Consider the following 18,008-nt stretch of genomic DNA (forward strand, 5'->3'; position numbering starts at 1 on the left):
CGTAGATGGGTCTTTGGGTTTTTTCCATGAGCAACAGCTTTCATATTACACCCAGTTATTTGATCTCTTAACAGTATAAAACACCGGGATGATGGTTGGGCCTAATTTACCAAGAATCTCCTACAGTTTTTCCAGGTTGGGGCCACTTTAAGTGACAGGCTGTCTGCGAGGTGTCCCCACAGTTTGTGAATTAGATCCATCTCTCACTGCTTCACAGCTCCATATGGCCATTTCTGCCTCCATAAATCCAAGAGGACGAGGGCCAAAATGTCAATCTCAAAGCTTTAAAATGGACCTATTACTTTATACAGTATGTTTTTCTCTGAAATTTGTTCCTGAGAAAGGTCCTAAGAAAAGTCTATGTCACATTCACAGATGTGTTCTTTAACCGCAGAATTGTTTGGGCTCTTGGTCTTATAATGATGAATCCCATTGTCCCAGTAAATTAAATGCACGTACCAGTTCCTCCTGATTACTAAAGACAAATGCACCGCCAGTCTCGACAAAAACGCAGTAGACTGCAGAACCGTGTGAAACTGAAAAGACATGTTGAGAAAATCAAGTCAAAAATGTCCAAATGAAAGTCTAAAGAGGGTGGAGAACTGGACTCCACATGTAAAAAATATAACACATAACTAAGATGCATGGGGTGCTATTGTTTAGCAAACATTATATCCACAGAGGCACAACTGATAATGTGAAGAGAAGGAAAGGGTTTAATCTTAAATCAGAGGCGAAAAAAAAAAGCGCCAGAAATGGGGCTACTTTGGGCCTATAAATATTGTGATCAGTCCTTTATTACATAATTAATGTGAATTGAAGCGTTGGTGAAATTTTTATTTTAAAGGAAAACAATGTTTTGTAAATTATTAAAAATAATCATTAAAACAATATAAATTTTAAAATAATTACTGTAATTTAAACCCCTGTTATATTGTACAAATATAAAATTGAAGAAAACGTGTAGAAAATGATGAATATTTAGGCATGGCTGTGAGCGCTGTTCCTTGTGGGCCACTGTAGATCATTTCTGTGAGATCAGAGATTTGCAGAACATTCACAACAAGAAGATGCTGCTGATTGCACCTTTGAAATCTGTTAGACAGAATCAAGATATGCCACATGACTGCTCACTCTGTATTGTTGTGAACATGGTGTTATTACCAAGAGACTCATTGTGGAGCTTGTGCATCAGAACAACTGAAAAGAACAGTTTGAGATTTGGGGAAATAAGCTTATTTGCTTTCTTTTTGAGTTTTAGATGAAAAGATTGGCACCAAAAGCTGGTCCTTGCAGATGGTTAACTTTGATCAGCACAGTATTTCTCAACCTTTTTTGGGCCAGTGCCCCTTTTCAATTACCCAGTCTCCTACCGCCCCCCATCAATTAAAATGTTAGCTGATAGTCTTTCCTGAATATTAATATTGATTATTATTCTGTGTCACATTATTTAAAAAGCATGCTACTGAATGCTAAATAACAGATTTGATTAAACTGAACAGTTAGAATATCATTATCAGTTTCTCAGGGAGCAATAAAAAAGAAAAAAACATATTATGCATGCTGAATGCAGTAGTTAGAAATTTGACATTCAGACTTTTACAAGGTCAGCCAATCAGAAAGCAATAATTTGGCGCCTGTGACAAGCAAGAGGCATCTTATAGGAAAATTTGAGCTTTAAATGTGTCATTTTCTGCATTCTGGTAAATTTTGATGCCCCAATTTATGGCACAAATCTCTTAATCTATGTAAAGGAAAACACAAAGTTTAGGTCTGAAAGGTGCTTAAAATATAATATAGTGCAGGAAGGCTCTCAGACACTGAACTGCTTTTAAATATTTGTTCTTCTGTCGATCACCTTTTTAATTTAATGTTATCTTGGCTGTGTCAACACACCTGTAGGAACATTTTACTTTTCCATCTTCCTTTGTGTCTCTTTGATTAAGAAAGGTTTGTGGTACTAAATAATGTCAACGGCACATTAACTAATTTTAATTAATTTATAAACTACTGGACTTCAGCTTATATTTCTCTCCATAAGATTCATGTTGAATTCCATGTTCAAAAGTTTTTGCACATTCAAAGCACTCCCACATAAATTGAGAATAAAATCTTTTTTTTTTTTTTTTTAGAAAAAAGTCCTGTGCTATAATCTGGTGTGTATTACATTATTGCTTAGCTCTGTCTTCTTCAGAGAAAAAGCCCGGCCTTTGGCAGGAAAAGCCTTGTTGAAAAAAAGCTTCAGATGATGGTGGTACAAGCAAGTCTAATAATGAAATTGTAAAAATGTGCATGCAGGAGTAAACTGGAATTAAAAAAAGACATATATAAACGCCTTCCAAGAACACCGCAACACCTGCTTTTCAAAATATTGCCTCTAGGACTGCTTGACGTTATCTGAAACCCCCTCAGGGGGTGGCACCCGCCCTGTTGAGAAATGCTAGCTCAACAAAAAGTCTGAAAACATCTAGCCTGGCTCTGTCTGGTAATAATCTGCTACAGACATTAGAGTGGTATTAAAATATATATTTTTTTACAAAGAAAGTAAATAAACAAATTTCCTACAACAGTGTTTCTTACATAGAGTCTTTAAGTGCGTTTACATGGACATGAATGACCCGTTTATGATAAGGTTTTCGGAGTATCCTGTTTATGTGTTTGAGCATGTAAACATCATATTCCGTTTATGAGAAACCCAAAAAAATGCTAACTGGAGTACTCATAAAGAAACTGGAATATATACAGGGAATATGAATAACCCAATTTCTCTGTTCTCATGTAAACACCTTATCCCAAATATGATCATAACCGAAATTAGCCTCATAAACCGGTCATTCATGTACATGTAACCGCACTCCATCTGTGGTCATAGGTGATGCAGGGGTGGGGCAGGCCAGGGGAGTAGATGTTTATGTTGAAGTTTTTTTTCTTGTTTCCTTTGTATGATTCTTAATTCTTTCTGTGTTTTGTGGGTTATGGCGGATCCATGAGTGCAGCGCAAGAGGAGCTCTTCATGAGATCATTTTTCTCAGCAGCAGTTTGTGAAGTTTGATCAGAGGGGGTAATAATTGATCAGTCAGACCGATCAGAGATGATCGGATCGTATCGATGGATGAGAGGAGCAGCCTCTGTAGAGGCCAGTGAGAACACATTTTTAGAATCAGCGCAATGAACGGTTAAGTTTCACTTTTACTGTGTGTGGCGTTCCGCTGCTCTGTCTGTGCCCAGAGTACGCTCTGCACGCTGACGGTGTGTTGCAATGAATTAGTAAACGGTATATGTATTCCAACAGCACATCTAATGAATGGTCCAGTTCCAAAAATAGAAAACCAATATGTAGTGCCAGATGTTGATATCGTGGCAGGCTGCTACAAACACATGGATATGTGTTGAACCCTGCAAAATATTCCTTTAGTTCTGTCTTTTGACTTGATTTATATTATTTATCAGCTATCTGCTGAGTTGTGCTGTTCATATGTCTATTAAACAGACAAGCTCACACACAATGCAACACCATGTCCTTTGTCCTCATTAAATCCTCAAGATGTTGTTTGCATCAAAATGAAGGCTCCCTTGTGTTTGAGTACCAGCAGTAGGAGGCTGCTTGTTGAGCAGAGTAAAAAAAGAGTGAGAGAACTAAAAAGAAGATGCTCAGCAGTGGAAGCAAAGGTGGAAAAGAAGAAAAACGAGGGCGTAGGGTAAAGGTGGATAGCTTAGATGAGAAGAGAGTGAGAGGGTTAAAGGGTAGCAGATAATGGTCGCTGGAGAAAAACAGGAAGAGTGAGATGAGAGATGGGGAGGATGTGAATGTCTTTTTTTTTGGTCAGAGAGTGAAAGATACAGAAACAAAGAGAAGGAAGGAGAGGCCCAACTGAAAAACAAAAGTAAAAGGAGAGAGGGAGAGGAGGGGAGCATAGGAGAATAGAAGAATAATCCTTCTCTCTCTGTGTGACAGCTTCTTCCTTTACGGCTGTCACCGGGATGATGGTTGGATTGGCCACTGCCTTGGCAACACTTTCCCGGTGGTCACCCAATGCCAGGGCAGCGAGCCTAGGATCCAGGAAACACACATCAACAATATAAACCACAACCACTGCAGCTAGGATAGATGGTTTTCTCTAACACTTTTTTTTTGCTTGTTGCCTTCAGGTTTACAAGAAAACACATACACACACCCTTCGATCCACCCTCCAAACATTCCTTCATGTCAGTCCGTCTCTGCAGATGAAATTCTTTTTTCTTATCTCACTCTCCCTCATTTTCTCCCCCACACTCTCTCCTGCTGAGGAACAGTGCTAATCCTCCATGTTGTTTTCTGTCTAATGGGTGTGTTTGTGTGCATTTGCAGGAGTGGAAACGAGGAGAAGCTAATGGCCTTGCTCACTCCGCTCAACGTCAACTGCCATGCGAGCGACGGCCGCAAGGTAAGAGCAAATCGTGCACGCAAAAATCACACACACGCACTGTAACAAGCTCATCACTTGCACTTGCTGCACCTCAGGAAAGGTGACAAAACCAACTGGTGCTCAAAGGTTGTTTTTTTGGTTTTTAGTCATTAAAATGAATAGATGGAGACTCAAACCCTTCAGTGAATAAATTAGCACTCATGCTGAATAATAACAGCGCATAGCAACACGCTGAGCACTGTCAGGGGCAGCTCTTGTACTGTCCTTGATACAAAAAAAAATGACAGCAAACTGAAAAATAGTAAATTTTAGGTGTTTGTTGAGCTGCTTTTTCAGTTGATTTAGTCAGTTTGTATTTGGCTGTTATTGTGGTTAGTTTTGAAGTGAGAGTAGCTGCAGCTGCTTCAGAGTTGAAGAAGTCCAGCACAGAGAATTGTGTCTAGCCTTTATATTTTAAGAAGCACAGAAATGCACTTTCGGCTGTACTGAGGCCTTCACTTTGCCTTGCAAGTTTTAAGTCGAGGTCAGAAGTTGGTTGAAGAAATGCTTTCCTTTAGTTTGTATTTTATTTATTTATTTATTTTTTACAGATTCAGTGAATTATTTTGGCCAAGAACTTATTGAAACTGAAATGTCTGTGAACCTGAACCTCTTACATACGTAATGAAGATAAGCAGCTGCCCACCCAGCTTCATCTTGAGCCAAATTCATCAAACAGTAGCCCTGGGCTGTGGAGCAATGTAGGTGTAGTGGCTGCAAACTGAATCGCAGGTCATGTGATGCACACTGACCCGAAAAGACAGTTTCTCATATGCTGTGATACAAAAAAAAAAGAATAGAATGATGATCTGTTCTTGATTTCTCTGTGCTGGAGTTAGCCGTGGTCTGAGGCATTATCTTCATATTACAACAACTCCTTGATGGATTTTTTTAGATTTGGCATAAACATCTATTTGGACTTAATGATGATCTGGTTAGATTTTGGTCTTAAAAATTCAAAAGTTAAGGCCACTGTGACCATGTGAACATTTTTTTTGGCCATAACTCAAGAATCCATACACTAATTCTGAAAAAACTTGTGTCATAACTCCAGAACAGAAGGAGAGACATTTGGTCTGATACTGAATTGGTGACACTAATTTTGGGTGTCCACCTTGAAACTGTGCTGATTGTTTAGATCTTCTCTGCAGCTGGACGAAGATGTGTGTGAAGCGTCCTTATTGAATGTGTGGGAAACCCGAGAGACAAAGGGTTCTATGAGTTGTGCGTATGAGAAATATCCTCTGTTACTGAGTCATATGGTGGTCCCATTTACTGAAGGTGTGAATAATTTCAATTCTTTCAATTGCATAAGGATGTGGTAATAATTGTTCCAGGTATTAGACAAATCCACAGGTCTTATGGGGTACTGAGTCATGGCTTGTAAAAAACTTTACATTTTGATTGCAAAACATCAAAATAAAAACAAATTGTCTTAAGTTTTTTTTCTTTGCAACATGACGGTAGTTTAAGTGGTATATTGCCCTTTGCACTGTCTGAGTTGTCCATTATCAGGAACTGATGGAGAGGATGTTTCACACCTCCTCGTCATCCATTAATAACTGATAATGGCGGGCATTGTCCCCTACCTAAGCATCATTAACACTCAAACAAAACTCTTCGTCATAACTACTTGTAACTAAAAAGTGAACTATGAGCACAGTTTACAGTTTCCCTGAGTCTCTTGTACTCATCACCTTTGTGTTATATTTAGAGTGCATAATCTATTTGTAATTAGGTGTAGGTTTTGCTTGCTTCACAAGTACCAAAAATGTGACCAGAGTTTATCAGTCAGCTAATGTCACACTTGGGAGTTAATTATACTGTTGTTTGATTGCAGAGCGTAGAGTGAGGCTTTAGGGCTTGAAAAAATGCTGGACACGCTGAATGAAACGCCAGGTAACACCAAAGCACACTGGCCAACAGAGGAAAGTGCTGTATTACATCCTGTTTTCTTAATAGAAATGATTTTGTGACCACAGCATCCGCTCATGCGTCCTGAGGGAGTCCTAAGCCTCAGGTTGAGCTCTGCTAGGTTGCAGCGGTACGTCTGGCTCATGACTAATTAGTCCCTTGGATGAATAAGTAGAAGAAAAAACAGAATACTCTCTAGTTTTGTGTTTTCTTGCTTTAGTAGTACTCCCTGTAGTCCGCCATATCACTGTTTTTCAACCTGACAGTGGTAAAGACTGCTGCTGACCTGTTTTTTTCCTTGAGAGCTGAGTGATATTGAATTGGCTGTGGCAATTGGCAAAACAGGTTTGAGATCCCTCATGAGTTCTTGAGGGTGACTCATGGGGTTTAACTGTAAACTATTATTCTTGTCAGTGTAGAGAAACATCTGAAACATTTAGGTGATCATGTGAAACTAGGGCTGGATGATAAAACAATCTTGATAGGGGATCATGATAAAAATTTATGTCGATAATGATGATAAGCTGTAGAAATTATTACTCGATATGGAAAGATCTAGCAGCCTTACAGGAGTATTGTAGCAACAGCCAGTCAATCTGCTGAATCTTCTTTCTACTTCTGCCGTGTTGCTGCCTGTTTGTAGACACACACAGCAGTGTAACTCTAGCACAGAGCCCACAGTGGAGGGAACAAAACAGACTTTCGGATGTATTTTTACTGGAGTCAACAATGCCAATGCTCATTATTCATAAGTGCAACCAAAAGGAGAGAGTATGATTGATTTATCAAACACATGTTGAAAAAGCAGAACACAAACAGAAATGTGATGTCTTCGGCCACTCAGTAACCTGCTGCCTCCTCTTAACCCACACCCGCCTTGTTTTCACAGACATGCAAAAGTGCTGAAATTGAATGTGCGTTATCCACCAAAGTTGAGAACATGTTGACGAAAAAGGTAAAACCTTGTCAATTATATGATGTCAAAAGCAACAAAGGGCAGATTAACACAGTCTGCAACATATGCCGTGATTCAGTGCCATCTAAAATGGGAAACAAATCGCAACTAAGTTTCTATGAATTCTGAAAGACCGCCAGCTTGATCACCTTAAAGTTACCCTTACAGTGACCACACAATAATTTTTCATATGTCACAATCCAAGGTACTCATTATAAGAGATGGGAACCGAGAACTGATTCCAGTTCAAAACCACTTTAATATTAGAAATGGAACTTCAATTTTATGCGTCCAAGCTTATCCGTTTCTTTTATCGATGCCAGCATGCTTGTCTCACCTTTGCACATTGCAAAACAATGATGTCTAACTCGCGTCTATGCTGCTGGAGACTTGCCACAAGAAGGTCCAAAGCATAGCTTCATCTCACAAAGAAAGATAACAACAGTGTTGCTTATATTGTCTGTAAAATTATAATGTCAAGTAAAGATGGAACATTAATGTCACACCGGCAGGCTTAGCACATTTTCTCAATGAAACAAACAGTGCAGCTTTTGCACACCTGATGATGCCTTTTTTGTAAACCAAGCCATGTTTGCAAAGTAAAATGCATATACTGTTCTATTTTATATTTTAAATGAACTATATTCTAAAGTTTACCCCTTTGGTTCCTTCAGGATTCCCTCTTTATCAGGATACTCTACAAACTGGCAGCATTATTATATGATATATTGTGAAAAATGTTGATATTGAGTGAAAAAAAGTATTGTGATCATGTTTTTTGCCATATTGTCCAGCCCTATGTGAAACAGAAACTTAAAAACTCAAAAACTACCGCTGCATTATGGGTCGACTTGTTCCATCGACGTAATAGCAGATAAGCATTGGGTTTGTAAAGGCAACCTATTATGGAGAAATCATTTCAGGGAAAGAAATTTGATTGGTCAGACACAATTTTCAGAAAACATAGATTGCTATGATTTATTGGTCGCTAAAGCACAGTCCACTATATTTTATTGGTTGCTATGACAACTACTTAGATGAGCAGGGAGCCAAAGGAAGCCTTTTACTCTGTACTCTTGGTAACTCTCATATAAATGCTTTAACAGCCTTGAGGAGGCCCTTTCATATAATTATGGGTACTTCAGTGTTGTTGATGATGCTCAGCTGCAGCTCGTATCCATCATATCACCATCGTACCCATAATTGTGCGAGAACAACGTCTCCTCTGGCTGTTATCTGTGCAGGTGTCCTGCCGGAGATGTGATACCCCGAGGGAAAACCATGTAATTTGAAATTCTTTAGAGATGGAGGGGACAAGCACAAGAGATCATTGAAATTTAAGGGTTCATAAGTGGATGAATGCAACCAACAGAGCGACCAATAAAAACTGTGCTCAGACATATTCTTAAATGACCTCTCCTGCACAGTCTGTGTTTGTAATACTCTTTAATTGCTCAAGCTGAAAGCAGTCATGCACAGTAGATGGAATATATTTTCATGCCACTGGAGTTTTACCCTCGTTATGGTCTCGGGGTAATTTTATGGGGATATGGGGATTTACATTCCCATTGCTAACAGAAATTATTGAGTGGATTCTGTGTAATAGCTTTAGATATGAGCTGAATGTGAGCGACAACAGAAACATTCCCACTTATCATTCTTTGTCCTTTGACTAAATCCACTAATGGAATTCATCCTGCTGACAAATATTTGAGTGTGACATTAACAACTTTTATTTAGATCCATTTCAGACTTCTTTTGACCTTTTTTTGAAGGTATAGTTTAAATAAAAATCACTTTACTTCACTATATTATTAATTTAAATGCCTGATTAAAGTATAATGCAATATGGTATATTTTATAGTATAAGTTCAAAACAAGTTTAAATGACAATAGAAAACAATTTAATACACAGTAAGAGGCAATCTAGACAATTTCTTGTGATAAAGACACTGGACTTTGATGAGAATTATTATATAATACAACACGGGTACGTTGACATGCCAATGCATTAGAGTGGACTTAAAATGACGTTAGAAGTAGTTAAAGATTATCTTGCTGAACAAAATTTTTAAGTAACAGAAACTTTCTTTACCACAAAAAATACCAAAGGTTTTTTTGGGGGGTGGATTTTGAGGTAACCAGAAAGATAACAACTTCCGGGTCGGCCTAAAAACCGTCATCCCTGCAGCACTTTATATAAATGATTTCGAGTGTGACAGAGAATGAAAGCAAGATTTTGCAAATGAAATGCAAGGACAGTAATGAAAATCATGGACAAAACAGAGTGTGGCAGAATCTTAATGACTGATAATAATAATGCTTCCCTTAAAATTAAACAAGAGACACTTTATCTCTCTCTCTCTCCCTACCTCTCCCTCTCTGTCTGTCTCTCTGTCTGTCTTTCCCCACCCCTTCTTCTCTGTTTCATTTTAATTAGGAGTGGCACAGGCTCTCCGTCTCCACTCTTCAACCACACACACACACACACACACACACACACACACACACACACACACAGATCTGAAGCATAAATGTTGATTGCAAATGCCTCTTGGTTGAATTGGTTGAATTAAAAAGCTCTGCTTGTACACAGCGGCAGGCACACATGAGAAAACAGGGAGAGCAAACAAGATGGAAAGAAAGTATGTGGACATCCCTGAACACTTCTGCTGTTTTGGTTTGGAACCAGTTTGCTTTGAGCTTGGCCCCTTTGCTCCTGTTAAGGGAACTCTCTGCTAAAGCAGACCGTGATATTTTTGACAACAGTGTTTGGGGCCCTCGTGCACAGAGCCAGGTCCATTAACAAATCGTTCTCCCAGTTTGGTGAGAAAGAATTTGTAGTGAAGTGGAGGCTGTTATGGTAGCATATTAATGCCCATTTTTCTGGAACAAGATGTTCGACAATAACATATCGGCATAATCTTTGGTAGTGGGCATACTTTTAACCATGTAGTGTGATGTGTTGAGCTTGTTTCTGGAAAACTGTTCTTCCATAGCTATAATTCTACTGAGAGGTTTTTGTTCTTATCGCACTGCTCGATGGTATATAGACAGCAGCAGTGTAACAGCAGTGTGTGTGTGTGTGTGTGTGTGTGTGTGTGTGTGTGTGTGTGTGTGTGCGTGCGTGTGTGTGTGCACGCACACTAGGATGATTGAGGGCCCATCAGAGTGGGATATTATTAACACAGCTGAGTGGAGAGCGTTATCAAGCTGCCTCTATTGAAACCTACTGCTTACTCCCACACACACACACACACACACACACACACACACACACACACACACACACACACACACACACACACACACACACACACTGTCTTTCTGCCTCAGGAATAAATGTCTGTGCTTTCTGACTACCCATTGCACATAGTCATACACACGCACGCACGGGCCACATAGTGTCATTTGTTTTTCCCTCTTTCTTAATGTTCAGTTTTCCTCCTTATTTTCTCCGCTGCTGTCAGCACCTCCGGCTTACTGATTGACTGTCGGTATTGGTTCTGAAAATTCTGTTTTTCAGGGAATATTTTTCATGTTTTGGACTCTGTTGAGCTCTGTCTGTTGTGAATGTGTGTGTGTGTGTGTGTGTGTTTGTGAATATTGTGAATTTTGGATCTATATCTCACCAGTGAGAATCATCGCACCCACTCGCGTCCTAGCTGGCACGAACATCAAAGACGCAGACAACTGAAGAGCAAGATTCTGATTCAAAGACAGAGAGAGGAAGGAAGAGAAAAGACTTTCATTGAAGTCTTGTTTAAATGTTGATTATGGGAGCTTATTCTTCTGAGAGCACAGTGACTGACAGTGTTTATCATCTCTGTCTGGTGGAAAGCATGTACCTCCAAAAGTGAACTTTTCAGGAATAGAATAAAGTGGATATTCGACTCTGAGAAAGGAGGAGGCCCTACAATATTTTATGCTATTTTAGGACCATGTTATTGGGGTTGTTGCGGTGAAGGAATTTTCCCTCTGGTGATTAAGGGTGACTCAACAGTGCGATATGCGTATTACCACCAATATATTGTTTTTTGCTGCAAAGTACTTAATTTGTCCTGATTTTGGTGCTGTATTAATCTGCTTTATGTTTAGGCTGATATTAGATATATTGTTCCTTCTTAAATGACCAAGATGGCACAGTTTTATAAGACCGGCCAGCTTTTGTGGCCCCTCACTCGCTATGATTGAACGGCAGGGTAAAAAGTGACAGTGATGAGCGGCTGCAGTGTTTCACCCAAAGTTGAATATTTTTTGACTCTCTGCAACCAGAAAAAAATACATGGCAAAAATATAGCACTCAGTTCAGAAAAAAACGCCTCATCACGCTGCTAGCATTTAGAGTACGATGTAAATATGCAGCACTCCTATGACAAAAATGAAAATAAAACATGAACATCATGGATGTAGCAGTTGCTTGCCATCCGCAGCAATACTGTGGTTATGTTGACAGCCTTATTGTTATATTTCAGTTTAACATGTCTTTTTGAAAATAAAAAATATTGTTGTTTTTCTGTTTTAGAAGTAAGACATAAAAAAGGGCAGTCTGAAAAACAAAACAAGACAAAAAGACAAAACATCAAATAAAGCAATTTAAAATGTCAACTACACTAATAAGCTAGTGAGAGATAAATAAAGAGTAGAATAGTCTTTATATAAGTTTTAATACATTTAATTAACTGACATTTGTTGTAAATTGTATTGTAAATGTATTCACTGAAATTTTAAGGAAAAAATATCCAGCTTTGTGCCTCTTTTTCCACTCCAATCATTTAATGAGAGATTTCATCCCCAAATAAATAAATAAATAAATAAATAAATGCATAAATAAATACTGAGTTCATTGGTGCTAGGTGACCTAGCAGTAGATGCAGGCAAGCTTCCCTTTACGCGATGATTCGGTTTGCGATTGGGAGGAAAATAGTTCCTACAAGCAACTGCTCATAACAAAGTCTGTGCATTATCTTGACCAGGTCATGCTTTCTGGAAAGAGATGTTGTTGTTGAGTTTTTCAGATGAAGCTGAACACTGCATCTCACACCAAAACAATCTACACTGATAAAAAGCACTACAGGTAAGAGGAAAAAAGGTATTTTTGATTGTGAACTATCCATTTAAGTAATAGTAGTATTTATGTATTCAGCTGTATTTTGACTGTTAAACAACCTTTTGCTACGTTTTGTCGGTTTTGTGTCTTATAAGGAAAGCTTCTGAGCAATCTTGGCGATACAAGATTCCTGAGCTTCTACTGTACAGTTGAATGAGGCTTTTTTTGTTTTATTTCACTGCTGACATCTCCGTATTGAAAAATGTGACAGCATGCCTGGGAACTCTCCCTCAGATCAGAGTCAAGGCCGTCGTGGCTCTTGTCTTGGCGGAAGTTCGCTCATGTTTACAAATCCAGAGGAACAAAACACAAGGTCGTAGGAATGATCAATGATTTTTTCACAGCAGTGTTGGTTTGCACTTAAATGGAACCTGATGTCCCGTCGGAGAGAGATATTAGAGTTCTGCTCCTTTTGAAACAAATAATAGAAATATCCAGAGGCATTTGTTAACTGTTCAGGTGACAGATGACAAATAGGGTGAGGAGAAGTTTTAATAAACTTTTGTCACTGACAAATTTAACCTCTTGCTTTCATGCAAGCCCATGGATACTTGTCTCAGGGAGATGTATGCGGCTGCAGCTCGTTGGCGAAAAGGTAGTTTATCAGGAAGAATCAGCTGTCACAATTTTTGTTTCCTAAACTGAAAACTGTTATATTAAGTGCGGAATTACAATGAATTTAAATTGTTGTAAAACATCAACTACAGTTAAAAGGGGACCTTAAGCTTTCCCTCATATTCTCTGTTTCAAATACTGAGGTAAACTTATGTAAAAGTAACCCCTAACTCCAAAAACTTAAGGCTTCAGACTGATCTTATTACTGTTTCCAACATTTTGATTCTCCTTTGGCTACAAGATGACATCAGACTGTGACTGATTTCTTTATGGTCATCTGCTAAAGACACACTAATGCAAGTGTTAACGTTACGTAGCCTACACTGCTACATGTAGCTACATGCTAACGTCAAGAAAATGCGTATTTTCCATCTTGTTCTAAATGTGATTTCAGATCATATTCCTACTGGTTCAGGGGCTTTTACTGGGTATTTTTCATGATTGATATTACCTATTCTCTGTTATAGTCATTTGCTGCCTGCAATGAGAGTACAGAGCATGGATGAATAAAGAGAAAGGGATACAGCATTGTAGGCAGGGCCCCATTCATTCCTATGAAAGTTGCTCAGTGGGACATGAAGCCAAAAAACGAGACTCCTGCCGGCTCAACTGGCTGTTTCCCCTTTAGTGGTCTGCTAACTTGAATGGGCATAAAATAATTTGATCACATGGCTCTTCTAGACTTTTGAAAAGTTGTTGGACCAGCATATCCAAGTGAACGCGTAATTTTGCAGGGATTGTGACACAAAGAAAATGCATTCACTGATTCACAAACGACTCTTTCAAAGGCTATGGAAAAAAAATCTTTTTGGGACCAATGGCAAAGCTTTACAGACCAGGAAGTTGTAATATCACTGTTTGGCCACTACAAAAATTGAGTTCAAAGCCTGGCAATTTCCTGGTGTGGAGATGCCAAGATACGCAAGACCCAGAAACGCTGACCAATCACAGTAGATTGGGCTTTTTTGGGAGGGGAGGGGCGCTGACATGGAGCCCTCTGAGACAGAGGGTGAATACAGGTCTTTCAGCACAGACAGTATGAAGAAAATAAAGTGTTTTTGATCATTAAATTATGTAAACATGTTCTAACGGATACCTTAAATACTAGAATGAACCTTAAAATGTGCACCACATAGAAACATGCTAATGTAATAAACAGTTGCTGATTGGCTAAAATAATTACCTGGAAAGTAACCATCAGTGTGGTCCCCAAATATAATAACACTGAACTGTTCATTCCTCCTGTAAGAACCTATAAATGATGCTTTTGTGATATGATATTGATTTTTTTTTTTTTTTAAACTGAATGGCACCTGACTGCATACACCTGAAAAATATCTACACCTGGCATGTCTGTCTGAGATTGGAAGTGAAAAAGTCACTTTCTGCTGCTTTCGAGGAGTGTTTTCCCAAAGTAACTTTCTGAGCTGCTGAGCTTTAAACTTTCTGTGGAGCCGTCAGCTCCTCAGAAAAGTCGGTGTATTTAGCCGAGAGGCAGAGCAGATAGACAGGTGATGGCTGAGATATAAGTGTGTGTGTGTGTGTGTGTGTGTGTGTGTGTGTTTCTGTGTGGAGAGCAGAAGATGAGAGGACTAGCTGTCGGTTATTTATCTTCCAAGCTCTTGGCTGGGCTGAGCTGTCAGCGCCTTATAGACAGAGTGTGTGTGTGTGTGTGAGTGTGCCAGTCAGAGGAATAACACACAGATTTGTTAATATGTTTATTGATCCAGTCATCTGACACCACTCATCTTGTTAGCACGTCCAGCAGCCAATGTGCAGCCCTGACCTGAGTACTGACTGAGGCAGCTCAAACAGTCCAGCATAAATTATAGAGATGTTCCACCTTTAATTCCAATTTGAAGTTTATTGTTAACTCAGGGTTGGAAAATACATTTTTTGTCCACCTGTGACTGTAGCTGGTGGACTACAAAATATACCAGCCTCTCAATAGATTATAGTGGTTGACCAGTATTGTTTTTCAGGGACAAAACCAATACTGATTGAAGACCAATAACCGATACATGGAACTGATGTGCATTTACAATATGAAATATGAAATTTGTAAGATAACAAATTCAGACGGAAAACTTTGTTTAAATGCCTTTAGCAAATGTTTAATTGACCATTACTCATAGTTATTACACATTTAAGTGTAATTTTACCTCTTTGTCAAATCGCCTAGATCATTGCACAATGACAAAAGCTTTTTAAATTTGTCATCAATATGACTATGTGCACTGGATCCAAGATGTCTTTACAAGAGAGACTTAGACAGAAATCTCAGTGAAATGCCTCATTTCAAATTTGTTTTGTTGTTATAAATATGTGAGGATTGTCTCAATGAGTTTGTACAAGCACGGAATCTGAGGACATCATTAAGAATTAGGAAATTCAGCCCTTGGCAACAATCCAGTGGATTGTTTAAGTTTAGTTTTGACACATTAGAAGGATGTTTTGAAGACTGTCATCCCATATTTCCATTGCCCAAAGTATATTTTGTGAAACAGATATCACGTCTAATATGGAACAGACAGATTCATTTGCTGATTTGCAAAAGACATGGAAAAGATTCGCAAGTGGATTGAACCAAGTCACAATGGTCCTTTTTGTAGTTTTTATGAGTGTAATAGCTAGCAGGTGCTGGGAGGTTCATTTAACATGTACACATCAATACTTGTGTTGTCTAGTGCACCACGTACTATACTGTAGACCCTTGCTTTACACTGGTTTCTGGTGTCTTTTAATAGCCATCTGATGGCAGCAGGTATCTTTTCCCTCTGCAGTATCACACTGGAGTGATTTTGTGAACTGTTATTACACATGTCACATCCACTGGTTACTTTTTGTCCAACTGGCATCATTCTTTTGTATTACGATCATTGAATCCCTGTGGTGTCAGTGCGCAGCCACATGTCTTATGATTAATTATTCTGCACATCAGAAGGCTTGTTGGAGATTGAAAACTCCATAAAACATTGTGACTTAAGACAAATTGCTCTGCTTAAAACTCTCATGGCTGTCTGTTCCTGCCAGTCTTTCACCCAGTGTCTCCATGCTAAACACCGGGTAACAGCGATAACAGCTGCTTGCATTATATTTTTTTAAACAAGTCTGGCCAAAATGTTGCCATGTGCTCCACATTGTGGCTGTGTTGAGCAACATGATGTGATAGATATCGTTAAGATTTAAAATTTAAGTTTAGGAGTGACCTTTAGCCCCCCTCACCCCCAATAGGCTAGAGCTTTTGCCTGGGTGTAATTCTGACCCATGACCCTTTGCTTCGTGTTAACCCCCCTCTCTCTTAACCTTTCCAGTCTTAACCCTTCAGAACCTGGACTGACATCAGTTAATTTTATGCTGCGTCAGATGCGTTTGACATGCATTTAAACCTATGGAACCTGAGAAATTTAGTTTGATTTCTTAAAAAAAAGAAAAAAAAACATGGGGGAAAAAACTGCATTAAAAGATTAATAAAAGGTGACAAGAAAATGACTTGAAAATTAACTATTGGGAGATGATTTGATATTGTCCCAAAATGTCCAGAAAACTATATTTATAGTTCTTTTAATTATATATTTAAAATCATATTACAGAAAAAAAAGTTTTTAAAATTTTTTTTTGCACTTTGTTAACATCATTTTCTTGTCTCTTCTTTTTTTTTTTTAAATTTCAGGTAATTTTCTTGTGACCTTTTGCTAATTTCTGGCTACTTTAGGGGCCATATCTTGTTAAGCTGCTCAGGGCATCCTTCCCTTTTTTTTTTTTTTTTTTTTCTAAAGAGATCAAGCCAAGCTGCACTATCATTTCAAAACAACCCAAGAAAATATTCTTTAAAAAAAAAAAGATATAATTCCCACATAACCAGATAAAATGATAAAATACATGATTTGGGTAGTTTTTACTAGTATTGTCAAAAATGTGGATTTATTGATACATAGTGATTCTGAATATTTGAAACTATTCCAATACTCGTTTTCCACAGTGTCAATACACCCTTACTAAACCAAACTGAACTTTTTAAAGTATTCAAAAAAATATGATCTGTCCCAAGTCCCAGGCGACAATAAGTTTCCCTCTACACGAGTCTCAAACTGTCAGTGCGTCAGTCATGATGGCGAGAGCTCTGTGATTAAGGGGGATGAAAGTAGTGAATGTGATGCAGATGGCTTCTTTTTCACCCACATTTCTCCATTGTTTTAATGCTTAAAAAAGAAATTCTAAGTCATTAAATCAACACATTTAAAGAATTTGTTATAATCTATTTCCTTGAAACAAGTGCAGCAATAAGAAACTGAAACTGGTTGTTCCTGCAGGGCAAACTTAAGGAATAACATCAGAGCGACACTCGCACTCATGCAAATGAAATTAAACAAAATGGTCCAAATGTGGTCGTTCATCCTCCCAGATACATAATGTCTCATTGCTATGGCAACAGCTGACAGCTAGCAGTCACCGTTGTCATGGGAACAGCTTGACAGGCTCGTGAAGAGAATAGGAAGACGGAGAGGGAGAGAGGAGCCTGTGAGAGAGGTTAAAGAAAAACAGAAACATCACAAAGACGGAACGAACACAGCAGCAGATTACTCACCCCATATCTTTTTAAATGTTTTATTAAATCTAAATGTGTGACATTTTTGAGTTATTTCTCATACTGCTTTATGCTGATTGTGTTTGCTGTTAGATGACCAAATAAGCAAAGTCTAATATATTTTGTAATGTGCAGAGACTTTGTGGGGCTACCACCCAGATAAATAGTGTTTCTATGGAGAAGGAAGAGATAAATTAAAAGAGGATAAATGATACCAAGAGAAGTAGAAAGACAGATTAGTATGTTCCATCTTGGCTTTAACATGCTCTGCTCGCTTGCTTCATTTTTCTCCCATATACCCCCCTCCACTCCTGACTCCCCTCCACCTCCACCAGAAGGCTTTTAGGCGATTAAAACACGAACAGTGTGCTTTTTTTTTTT

The 18,008-nt window shown here is 38.5% G+C and overlaps 1 protein-coding gene across 4 annotated transcripts in view; it reads left to right on the top strand.

Annotated features, from left to right (window-relative positions):
• The window catches only part of LOC121959502 (poly [ADP-ribose] polymerase tankyrase-1), a 114,678-nt gene that overhangs the window by 45,910 nt on the left and 50,760 nt on the right, over positions 1 to 18,008 (top strand). For all 4 annotated transcript variants that reach the window (XM_042508835.2, XM_088070874.1, XM_088070875.1 and 1 more), the window contains one exon: positions 4,349 to 4,424. In XM_042508835.2, the coding sequence (XP_042364769.1) occupies positions 4,349 to 4,424 (76 nt within the window). The remainder of the gene's footprint in view (positions 1 to 4,348; positions 4,425 to 18,008) is intronic.

This window comes from Plectropomus leopardus, chromosome 20 (assembly GCF_026936395.1).
Source record: "Plectropomus leopardus strain MGB_pleo_1.0 chromosome 20, ASM2693639v1, whole genome shotgun sequence".
Taxonomy (NCBI): domain Eukaryota; kingdom Metazoa; phylum Chordata; class Actinopteri; order Perciformes; family Serranidae; genus Plectropomus; species Plectropomus leopardus.